The sequence below is a fragment of the Podarcis erhardii genome, assembly GCF_964252035.2.
Source record: "Podarcis erhardii genome assembly, chromosome: 18".
In the NCBI taxonomy this organism is placed as follows: domain Eukaryota; kingdom Metazoa; phylum Chordata; class Lepidosauria; order Squamata; family Lacertidae; genus Podarcis; species Podarcis erhardii.
Window position 1 is genome coordinate 2823468 of NC_138516.1, and position 12301 is coordinate 2835768.

The following is a 12301-nucleotide window of genomic DNA, read 5'->3' on the forward strand; positions in this document are numbered from 1 at the left end:
TTGGGTTCGGTCAGTCAGCCAGTTACAAATCCACTGAGTGGTAGCATAGTCAAGACCGCATTTTACCAGCTTCTTTACAAGAATATCATGGGGCACCTTGTCAAATGCCTTGCTGAAATCAAGGTAGGCTACATCCACTGCGTTCCCTTCATCTACCAGGCTTGTAATTCTGTCAAAAAACGAGATCAGGTTAGTCTGACATGACTTATTTTTCAGAAATCCATGCTGACCCTCTCTCTTATTTCTCTTATTTCCTGATTGCATGGACGTCCTTTTCTTTGCCAGCCTTCTTATAACTACTTTAACCAGGGTGATTCAGTTGCATTCCAGCTTTCTGGAATGGAAACAAGCAAAAACCCCGATCTATTGCAGAATTGCATCTTCCAACAAACAGAGCTTCTCTTTTGCAAGACGTTTGGAAGGGAGAACTACAAATCCCAGCATCCATTGCGAGGAGAGGGGCAGCCATATGGTTCTTCACTTCCGGTCTGGTTTGCAAGGAGTCTTAATTTCGCAGCTGGGTTTTGTCTGTGTCTGTGAACGATCACTGGTTTTACAGGCTGCTTGCGTTTGGAACAAAAGGGGTCGAGGTAGGTGGTTTTCCAGCAAAAGGGAGAGGTCATTTATGGGATGCAATATTATTGCTTTGGATGGGAGGATAAAGGATGCTAAGCGGGTAATATTTGGTACATAGATAGATAATACTTTATTCGGCTATAAGCCCACAATGTAAAACAAATCAACAAATAAAATAGCATTTTACAATCTAAAACATCAACTAAAATATTACAACGCATAATCTCCTTCACATTACTTACAATCTCTAGATGTACCATATTATGGCCTTGAAGATAAAGATGTTGCATAGATCCAGTCACAGATAGGTAGCCGTTCTTCCAGTAGCACCTTAAAGACCAACTAAGTTAGTTCTTGGTATGAGCTTTCGTGTGCATGCACACTTCTTCAGATGTTGCATAGAGTTTACTAGATTTTTAATAGTCATGCCATTCCATGAAGTCTTTTATATGAAAGAACTGAAATCAGGAATCTGGCAACCTGTAATGTTCTATAAGAGTCAATGTCCTGGAGTACATAAGCTAGATGTAATTCAGGTGGTTTAGCAACAATTTCCAGAATGATTGAACTCAAAATCTTACTACAGGTGGAGGTACATGTTCCCCGATAAATCAGGGCATTACATCTATGTCCCAGATACCTCGATATCTGTCTATCGGCTGCGTCGCATAGATTCGCATTTGTTAGAGCCAGATTTAATGTGTTCCCCTCAAATGTGCTGAGCAATAGATTTTCTAACGGTAAAACCTCCTTTTTGGACAGTATTTGGAAAGCTCAGCTATTATGGGGGTGGGGAGGAGCTGCCAAGCCCTGCAAAGATAATTCATATAAGTTTATTCTTCTGGTTGCAAAGGAAAATAAGAACGATGGTGACTCTATGAGTTGTGCAACCAATTTCAGTTTGTGTGTGTGTGTGTGTCAAGTTATCATGATTTTTGCAAAGCTCTCTCTTAGCTTTGCAAACTGCACCAAGCTATCGTGCTGGCTGAATGATAAAAGCCGGGATCAGAGCATGATAGCCTAGCTCTTGCAAGGGACATTGTTTTCAACGCTGCAGCTCGGTTCTTGCAGAGCTGGTCTTTCCAGGAGCAACAGCCAACTGAGTAAAGAAATGGATAGGATATGTGGTAGAATCAGAGATAAAGAAAGTTAACTGTACTGTACATAAGAGTAGACCATCTCTTGCTCCATGAACTTATCTGATCTGCTTTCAAAGCCGTAAATGGTCCTGCAGCAGGGAGTTCCATAAGTCATCATCAACCTTTATTACGGTCCAGAGACCCAACAAATCATTACAAAGCAATACACAATTCATACCTACCTCCAGGTTAAACAAGCATATTGTTCAGAATATAGGGATCATTTGTTCTTGCAACCACTGATAGAAACTTTGCCACTGCTAATGTTCTAGCATTTGTCCGGTCTTCCAATAGGAACCTGACATAGTGAGCCTCTGATTTTCCCGGGAAAGGTACCAGCAAGGGTAATATCAGTTCAGCCCTGGCTTGCTCATATTTTGCACAGTGCAACAAAATATGTTTTACGGAATCGATGTCTTGAGCACACGAGCAAAGTCTGTCCTGGTAGGGAACTCCTCTCAACCTGCCATCCAGCACTGCAGAAGGAAAGGCGTTTAGTCTGGCTTTGGTGAAAAGCCTTTGATAGTTTGGTACTGTCAGGTTTTTAATGTAAGATCTTAACTTAAAGACATGCCCATATTGTACTCCTACTGCCAGCGGACTACAGACTGCGTGTGATTGAGATCGCAAGTCCCTGTGTGCATAAGTTAATTCTGCATTGCTCCAAGAAGGACTTTACCAGATCCACCACAAATCTTTTGCCTGTTGGTTTTCCTTCTACTTTTTACATTTCGTACATAATCAAGAAGTTACATTGGGTTTCAAACAGACAGCCCAGCAACATCACCTTGTTTACATTCCTAAGCAAAATGTAAACTGTCTCAAATTTATATTGCGGATACATCTTACTATTTTGACTGAAGAAAATCTATGGGGATGGCCAACACAAATGTTATCGCTGTAGAAAAGCTTGAACTCATTTAGGTTCTAAAAATCATGCATTGTAAGGATAATTTGTTTGGGAAAGGGTGTTTTTCATGCTATTAAACTGATAATTGACTGCTGTGTATTCTTTGCCACATACCTCTTGAGTAACAATTTCTGGGAGTCTTAATTTGAGAGAGATTTCGCACTCAGGTCTTGACATCCGATGCCCTTTTAAACGTATTGTGGGAGGGGAGATTTGTCTGTCTTGTATAAATATGAAGAAGACTTGCAGAAGGGACTTGGAAAAGAGTTAAGAGCATCAGACAGAAGATCACCAGGTTGATGGACTATAGGGAATTGGCGGATATGACTGGCAGAATCCGGGACCAGAGAGAAGAGTCGGTGGAAGAAGATTGGAAAAAGTTTAAAGACTATTTATAAAAATATTGTAAAATTAATGAGTGTTAGAAAAATGTTGGAAACGAGTTATATGGCTTTAGTAGAAATGTTACAAGGAATTAAGTACAAATAGATTATTAGAGTATTAAAGGGAAAATAAGGTTAAAATATGTTAAGACAATTATATATATTAAAGGGAAAAATAAGGTTAGAATATGTTAACATAAATTACAGGACAGAAAACAGGAAGATGGAAAGGAATTGCTGAAACAGTTAATTAAAGTGGAATACAAAAAGGGAGGTCTGAGGAGGTCGTTGAAACAAGTAAATGAAAGTTAAGATATTGAACTTATTAGATGTGTTTTAAATTGTGTTTGTTTGGCTTTGTTGATTTAATGTTTTGGGGTTGGTGTTGTGTGGTGTTTTTGTTTTTGTTTTTGTTTTTGTTTTTGTATTGTATTGTTTTGTTTAATTCTTTTTCTTTCTTTTGTAATTTTTAAAATGTTAATAAATATTAATTATTTTTTTTTTAAAAAGATTTGTCTGTCTGTCTGTTTGTTATTGTTATTATTTCTTTTTATTGTGATTTATTGCATCTGTATCCCGGCCGTATACCCGCAGGTCTCAGGGCGGTCGGTTCACAACATAACATTACCATGTAAAAAACACAAAATACATAAAAACAAGAACGTTGGATTATTTGTTTCTGTTCTTATTTTTATTATATATTTTGTGGTTTTTACATAGTAATGTTATGTTGTGACCTGCCCTGAAATATTGTTGTTATTATTAGGCCATGGTGAAACAGGAGGCTGGGTTAGACAGGGCCCCTTTGGCTTGATCCAGCAGCCAGGCTTTTGTTGTGTCCTTATCGAACCTCCAGGTCCAGTGGCAGTCTATCTGGATTCCTAGTTTCTTAGGGGTATTTGGCCACTGTGAGGACAGGAGGCCCTTTGGCCCGATGTCCTTATACTCCTGATCAGGACTTCCCCCATTATGGATCCGCTGCCCCCCCAATGGAGCTGTCACCCCCAAAACCGTGTTGCTTTCTCCCCTTTCTAGGAAGGCCTTCCGGAACAGCAAACCTGGACTCCCCGCTTGACCGTGGGGCCCTGATGGACACCTCGGAGCCCAGCAGCGCGACGGAGGAGGAGGAGGAGAAAGTGACGGCCGAGCAGCGCCCCAGGACCCGCTCCAACCCCGAGGGCGCCGAAGACCGGACCCTGAGCACCCAGGCGAGCGTGGGCAGCCGCAGCGAGGGGGAAGGGGAGGCGGCCAGCACGGGGGACAGCCCCCAGAGCGCCACGGCCACCAATGGGAAAGGCTGGCCTCCCACAGTCCCGCCCACCGAGTTCCAGGTCAGGACGCCACGGGTCAACTGCCCGGAAAAAGTGGTGAGTACCTTATTCTGTCCTCAACTTTTTCGTGCCAGCTCCTCCTTGGTCCCATGAGCTCATCCTAGAAGAGGCGGTTTTAGAGATTTGTTGGACAGTTTGGGATAGCTCAGTTGGTAGAGCATGAGACTCTTGATCTCACGGTCGTGGGTTTGAGCCCCACTTTGGGCACTGAACGGGGTTGGGATGGATGACCCTCGGGGTCCAACTCTACAATTCTATTGTTCTATGGAACATGACCATGATATTCTCTCTCTCTCTCAGATCATCTGCCTTGACCTCTCGGAGGAAATGTCCCACTCAAAACTGGAGTCGTTCAACGGGTGAGTGGCCTTTTCCCTTCTGGTTGGCCGACATTTTTCTTTTGCGGAACTACAATGTTTTATTCTGTTTTTTGATGTTTTATTCTGTTTTTTAATCTGTTGAGAGTTGCCCAAAGTGGCTGGGGAAACCCAGCCGGATGGGCGGGATATAAATAAGAAATTATTATTAATATTATTGTTTCTGTTTCACATTGTGATAGTTCTTTTTTTTAAAAAAAGTTTTTTATTAACAATTTCAACATACCAAAATATCAAAACATCTCATATTCATTATTTCCCCCCCTTCCCCCCACCTCCCCATCAAGCCCTCCCCCAAAGTCTTCCCTCAGCTCCCCTCTCTGATTTTTCAACACATATTATTCTCTGCATACTATAAAACTGTATAAATCCTTATATTTTATCTCTGCTATGTTAACAATCAATAAATCTGTGTATGTTTATTCAAAACCTGCCAAGGAGTCCAATTCATTTTGTTGTCTTTTAAAGTAATTTGAAGTTCCCATTCTTCTTCGAAGTCACAGTTGTCCTTATCTCGCAATTTATATGTGGGCATATTCTCTCTCTCTGGAAGGTCGAAAACTAATGCTCTGAACATCTCCCAGAAGATGATAGAGATGTTCGTCCGGACCAAGCACAAAATCGACAAGAGCCACGAGTTTGCGCTGGTGGTGGTCAACAACGACGTCACCTGGGTACTTTTTGGCTTCTTCTTCTTCTTTTTTTTAAAATAATATTTATTAAAGTTTTAAAGGTTACAAAAAGAAAAAGGGAAAACACCAAGTTAAGCAAAAACTAGAAAACACATCACAATAAGGAAAAAAAATAAAAAATATAGAAAACAGAAAACAGAAAAATAGAAACAATTAAAAAACACAACGAACCTTCCCATAACTTATCTTTCATTTGCTTGTTTCCTTGACCTCCTCACACCTCCCTTTTTTGTATTCTAGTTCGGTTAGCTATTTCAGCAAATCCTTTCCATCTTTCCCAATTTTTATCCTATAATTTATCTTAATATAATGTAGCTTTACCTTCCCTCCTTTCATCCATTAACAGTCTATTTTTACTTAGTCCTTTATAACATTGCTGCTAAAGCCACATAACTTCATTCCAGCCTCCTTCTAACATTCCTTAATTTTACAATGTTTCTGTAAATAAGCTTTAAATTTCTTCCAATCTTCTTCCACCGACTCTTCTCCCTGGTCTCGGATTCTGCCAGTCATTTCCGCCAGTTCCATGTAGTCCATCACCTTCATCTGCCATTCTTCCCGGGTGGGTAGATCTTGTGTCTTCCAATACTTTGCAATAAGTATTCTTGCTGCTGTTGTTGCATACATAAAGAAAGCTCTGTCCTTCATTGGCACCAATTGGCCGACCATGCCCAGGAGAAAGGCCTCTAGTTTCTTCAGAAAGGTATATTTAAATACCTTTTTCATTTTTGGCTTCTTCTATCTCTTTTCTCTGACCGCCCATCATAGCTGTCAAGCGTCCCTTATTTGGAGGGAAACTCCCTTATCCCAGTGCCGTGTCCCGCTGCTGTCCCTTATTGATGATGTCCCTTAAATTTCCCGGGTTTCAAAGGAAGCAGCTCCTCTCCCTCCCTCCCTCCCTGCCGGCCAGGGAGGAGGGAGGCTCCAACTGTGTTGCTTGGCTGCCTGGCCCGGCCCCCTCCGGCCTCCTCTCACCAGCCTCGGCCCCCGGGAACCTCTCCCCGCCAGGACTGGTGGGAGCCCTGAGCCCTTCTGCCGCCATCCTCGCGGCTGCTGAACTGAGCGTCTCTGCCTGGGGCCTCCCCTCTACCTGTCACCGCCCCTCCCGCTCCCGCTCGGCCGTACTGCGGCTGTGCCGCCGAAGGACCCGGATGAGATGGGCAGCCTGGCATGACCTAGGAATTGCTGAGGAGCCTTGAGAGGAGAGCGAGGGCAACCATAGAGAAAGCAGTTCAGAGAGAAGAGGTGGAGGCACGGGCAGGTGTTCCAAGGGCTACAAGGGAAGGACCGCAAGCGCTTCTCCCATAGATTTGTAGCGGTAGACTAGCGTAGATGGTGTGATCCGTGGATTTACTTCGGCCGCTATTTCCCCTCGCTTCCTCCCGCCCCACCTGATAGAACTGAGAGCTGCAGATGGAGCACAAGAGAAAAGATACAGAACTGCATCAGCATCTTCGTAGCTTGGACTTGGTTTTGCGCGAAAAGTGGTTGCTGCTTGTAGTTCTTTAATTGCAGTGTTTCATCAGCTGGTGTCTTGAGCAGCAACCTCTGGAAACGAAGGGCTAAAAACCGGTGCTGCTCTCCATTCTGGGCTGCATCAAGAGGAGTATAGCATCTAGATCAAGGGCAGTAATAGTGCCACTGTATTCTGCTCTGGTCAGACCTCACCTGGAGTACTGTGTCCAGTTCTGGGCACCACAGTTCAAGAAGGACACGGACAAACTGGAATGTGTCCAGAGGAGGGCAACCAAAATGGTCAAAGGCCTGGAAACGATGCCTTATGAGGAACGGCTAAGGGAGCTGGGCATGTTTAGCCGGGAGAAGAGGAGGTTAAGGAGTGATATGATAGCCATGTTCAAATATATAAAAGGATGTCACATAGAGGAGGGAGAAAGGTTGTTTTCTGCTGCTCCAGAGAAGCGGACACGGAGCAATGGTTCCAAACTACAAGAAAGAAGATTCCACCTAAACATTAGGAAGAACTTCCTGACAGTAAGAGCTGTTTGACAGTGGAATTTGCTGCCAAGGAGTGTGGTGGAGTCTCCTTCTTTGGAGGTCTTTAAGCAGAGGCTTGACAACCATATGTCAGGAGTGCTCTGATGGTGTTTCCTGCTTGGCAGGGGGTTGGACTCGATGGCCCTTGTGGTCTCTTCCAACTCTATGATTCTAGGATTCTCTCCAAAATTATCTGGCCCTTTTAACTGGTTGACTAAGATCCCTTATTTTGGCTGCTGGTCCCTTATTTTCAAATCTGTAAGTTGACAGCTATGCCACCCATTTGACTGCAGACTTCTCAGGGGTTGCGGTTTTTATTGCCCCCCTCCCCAACTGTGGCAGCTTCTGATCTGCCCCGTCACATTTCACCCGACGGTTGTGTTTCTTTGCCCAAGCCCGTTAGCCGTGGAGTTGGAGGAGATGCTAGAATCGTAGAATTGGAAGAGACCCCTAAGGGTCACCAAGTCCAACCCGCGGCAAGACAGGAATCTTTCGCCTGATGTGGGGCTACATTAAAGGCAATTATATGTGATGTCTTAAGAAGACAACATGAAAGGATTTAGTTACACCATTTCTAGATTTCAAAAGGAAGTCATAGAAGGGAAAGTGAAGTTGCAGAAGGGTGCATATAGTATTCTGCTAGAATGGGAAACTAAAGATGAGGAGGTGAAATCGGTCATGATCAAATGGGCACAAGATATAGGACATAACATACAATTTGAAGATTGGGAAAAACTGGAAAACAGACTTAAAATTTACAGATTGTTCTCTTCTGAAAGAAAATTACACGAAAACGATGTATAGATGGTATATAACACCAGTACAGAGAGTAAAAATGTATAAAACTGGGTCAAACATATGCTGGAAATGTAAAGAAAAGAAAGGGACCTTTTACCATATGTGGTGGGAATGCAGAGAAATTAAAAAAAAAATGGGAAATGATATACAATGAGTTGAAGAAAATGTTTAAAATGACATTTATAAAAAGAGCTATCTCATGTTTTCTACTCTATCACCTCAGACAGTTTGGATGCCCTTTCCCAGCTTCTCAATCTCCTTTTGGGGGGGGCGGAGGTAAACTGTGGGTTAAACCATAGAGCCTAGGGCTTGCCGATCGGAAGGTCAGCAGTTCAAATCCTCGCAACGGGTTGAGCTCCTGTTGCTCATTCCCTGCTCCTGCCAACCTAGCAGTTCGAAAGCACACCAGTGCAAGTAGATAAATAGGTACCACTCTGGCGGGAAGGTAAACGGCTTTTCCGTGCGCTGCTCTGGTTCGCCAGAAGCGGCTCAGTCCTGCTGGCCACATGACCCGGAAGCTGTACGCCGGCTCCCTTGGCCAATAAAGCGAGATGAGCGCTGCAACCCCAGAGTTGGCCACGACTGGACCTAATGCTCAGGGGTCCCTTTACCTTAAATAACCTTCCTACTTGTAGCTTTTCCTTTGTCTTGCGATGCTCAAGGAGTTCAAGGATACTTTTAAACAACAATTTTATAAGTTGTGTGCCCTTGTTTCTCAGTTTGATCCCTTTACATGATTGCGTGTGTTTGGTGGTATTTTATGCATTGTGGGTCCTGCCAATATTTTTATTGATTACAGTTTAGTAATCCTTTATTGCAATTGTAAAGTGTAAACGGCTTAATTATCAACTGCTGATTTTTAATTTTACTGTTGACTGGTGTATTCTAATGGGTAGCTGAATATTGCTTTATTTCATATAAGCCGTTTAGTTTAAAATTATGTTTTTATTGCGACTTTTTGTAGTGGGTCAGGTTTGCAAACTGCCTTGTGTGCAGTAACATAGAAAGGCGGAACACAAATCAAAAGTGAAATGAAATGACGTTGGTAATCACCTGCTTTCTGGTTTTCTTCCCCTACCCCGCCAGCTCTCTGGATTCACCTCTGATCCTAGAGAAGTTTGCAGCTGTTTGTATGACCTGGAGACAGTGGTGTGCAAGTCCTTCAGTATCCTTCTGGCCGTGTGCCAGCGGAATTGCGGTGGGTTGGGCTAGATGACCTTTGGGGGTCCCTGATTTATGGGGATTTAGGAATCTGGACTGGGAGGGGCAGGATACCAGTTGGGGCAAGAGCACACTGCGGAGAATTATCCACCTTAACTCTTCTCCCTCCTTGAAGATCTCGAAGGTCTTTTCAGCCTCATGTAAGTTTCTCTCTTTTCCCCCGGTGGGAAGGGCATTGGGTTGTTCCTGGGATGTTTCAGACAAGAAACCCTTTCCCTGGAGATGCCAGCAGGGACTAGACCCCTGGGACCTTCTGCACTACCGCACTGTGACCCACCCCTTAAAAATAAGGCGCTAGTCCTCATGACTCTGCATGAACTGCTGAGTCGAGCAGGAAGGATCCTGGTTGCCTTATGAACAGGGGAAGTGGGCTTTCCCCGTTGCTCCCTCTAACTCAGGGGGTGGGCATGGGATTAGGGGAGCCTGCTATCAGTCCAGGTCCCCAGACCCAAATTTCCCTCCTTCTCCCTCATCTACGCAGACAGCAGAAGACAGAACTGCCCGTGACGGAGAATGTGCAGAGCATCCCACCGCCATACGTGGTCAGAACCATCCTGGTTTATAGCCGGCCAGCTTGCCATCCCCCAGTCACAATCACAGAACAGATGAAGGTGCCCTTTTTCTTTCTTTATTTTATAAAAAAAAATAATTATTTTTTGTTGTTGTTTAGTTGTGTCTGACTCTTCGTGACCCCCTGGACCAGAGCACGCCAGGCCCTCCTGTCTTCCACTGCCTCCTGCAGTTTGGTCAAACTCATGCTGGTCTCTTCGAGAACACTGTCCCACCATCTCGTCCTCTGCCGTCCCCTTCTCCTTGTGCCCTCCATCTTTCCCAACATCAGGGTCTTTTCCAGGGGGTCTTCTCTTCTCATGAGGTGGCCAAAGTCTTGGAGCCTCAGCTTCAGGATCTGACCTTCCAGTGAGCACTCAGGGCTGATTTCCTTCAGAATGGAGAGGTTGGATCTTCTTGCAGTCCATGGGACTCTCAAGAGTCTCCTCCAGCACCACAATTCAAAAGCTCTCACCTGTGGCTCCTAGAAGCTGCCAGCAGGCGGCAGTGGCCACATCCTAGGATTGGCTTTGACTGGTTGACTGATCCAGGTGAGGGGAGCCGATGGGCCTTGGACCCTCAGTGAGTTAGGGGCCCCCCCTGCATGCGAAGACCCGCTCTGGTGGATGGAGCGGATGAGACCAAGTGGGCCCAGTGGTCAAGAAGGCAGTTTCTGCCCATGCGATAAATAATAATAATAATAATAATAATAATAATAATAATAATAAATTTTTATTTATACCCCGCCCTTCCTGGTTCAAAAACCGGGCTTGGGGCGGCTAACAACAAATTTAAAACACTTAATTGATGCAACAAAAAACAGCATAAAATATGGTATAAAACATGAATAACGATAAATTCAGAATTCAAAAATCAATTTAGGGGCAAAATCCATCCAATAAACATTAGATGATCCCCAGGGCTAGCTGGCTAAATTACTCCTATTTGGGCCAGCGAGGAGACCAGGGGAGAATTAGCTGTGGGATCCCAGAGCTGGTAATCTTCATAAAAAGGGGGAGGGGGAGGGAAGGAAGGGGAATAAAAAGATCAGGCTAAGTTTAAATTGAAAGCCAGGTGGAATAGCTCTGTCTTACAGGCCCAGCGAAAGGAAGTTAAATCCTGCAGGGCCCTGGTCTCCTGGGACAGCATTCCACCAGGTCGGAGCCACCACTGAGAAGGCCCTGGCCCTGGTGGAGGATAATCTGACTTCCTTAGGGCCCGGGACCTCTAAACTATGATTATTCATGGACCTTAAGGTCCTCTGTGGGGCAGACCAGGAGAGGCAGTCCCGTAAATAAAGGGAAGTGAGGGGCAGGTGGGGCTCAACCACCTGGGAAGGGAGCCCATCTAGGAGAAGGAAAATTCTGGCCCTAAACCTCCACTGCCTCGTGCGACATCTTCAGGAGAAGAAAAGGCTCAGGAGTAGACCCTTCGCACATCTGGAGTGGAGTCCCTAAGACGGTTGGACGGTCCCTTGTACGCCTGTTTCTGGCAACTCCCGCAGCCCAGCTGGTGCCAAACGTCTAGGTCTGCTTCCCTTTGGACCCCATCAGTGAGGTCAAGGGGTGGCGGTCCTGTTGCCTGGGCAGCCCAGGACCTCCAGACACATTGCCCAGTCTTGCTCCCCGGGGAGGTCACTTGGGTTAGTGCAGCAGTTTGGCTTCACCCACCGAGGCGCACTCCATTGCATCTTGAGACAGATGGATGTTGTTGTTGTTGAGTCATTTAGTCGTGTCCGACTCTTGGTGACCCCCTGGACCAGAGCACGCCAGGCACTCCTGTCTTCCACTGCCTCCCACATTTTGGTCAAACTCATGCTGGTAGCTTGGAGAACACTGTCCCACCATCTCGTCCTCCGTCGTCCCCTTCTCCTTGTGCCCTCCATCTTTCCCAACATCAGGGTCTTTTCCAGGGAGTCTTCTCTTCTCATGAGGTGGCCAAAGTCTTGGAGCCTCAGCTTTGGGATCTGTCCTTCCAGTGAGCACTCAGGGCTGATTTCCTTAAGATTTCCTTAAGAAAGAGACAGGTGGATGCCAACTAGTGAATTTTGCTGGCATCTATACCGTACTTCCATTCGTGACCATCTTGCTGCTACTGTTGTCTTTTCCACACAGAAAATGCTGCAGTGCCCTTACTACTACTTTGATGTGCTCTACATCCACAACGGCTTCGAGGACAAAGAGGAGGAAACCAGCTGGAAGGTAAATGGCATTGTTGGGCCAGGAAGTGGGCAGGGACACGGAGGTTCCCTAAATGTTGCCAGTCATCTCTCAGCAGCCAGCTTGGCCAAGTTCAGGAGCAGATTGCTTGCAAGATCTCACTCCACTGCT

The 12301-nt window shown here is 45.2% G+C and overlaps 1 protein-coding gene across 2 annotated transcripts in view; it reads left to right on the top strand.

The window, feature by feature from the left end:
• Positions 1–456: 456 nt before the first annotated feature.
• The window catches only part of BABAM1 (BRISC and BRCA1 A complex member 1), a 58948-nt gene continuing 47103 nt past the window's right edge, over positions 457–12301 (top strand). For both annotated transcript variants that reach the window (XM_081846300.1, XM_081846299.1), the window contains exons 1-8: positions 457–590; positions 4044–4375; positions 4640–4698; positions 5270–5390; positions 9288–9366; positions 9538–9562; positions 9904–10033; positions 12086–12172. In XM_081846300.1, the coding sequence (XP_081702426.1) occupies positions 470–590; positions 4044–4375; positions 4640–4698; positions 5270–5390; positions 9288–9366; positions 9538–9562; positions 9904–10033; positions 12086–12172 (954 nt within the window). In that variant the 5' untranslated portion in view covers positions 457–469. The remainder of the gene's footprint in view (positions 591–4043; positions 4376–4639; positions 4699–5269; positions 5391–9287; positions 9367–9537; positions 9563–9903; positions 10034–12085; positions 12173–12301) is intronic.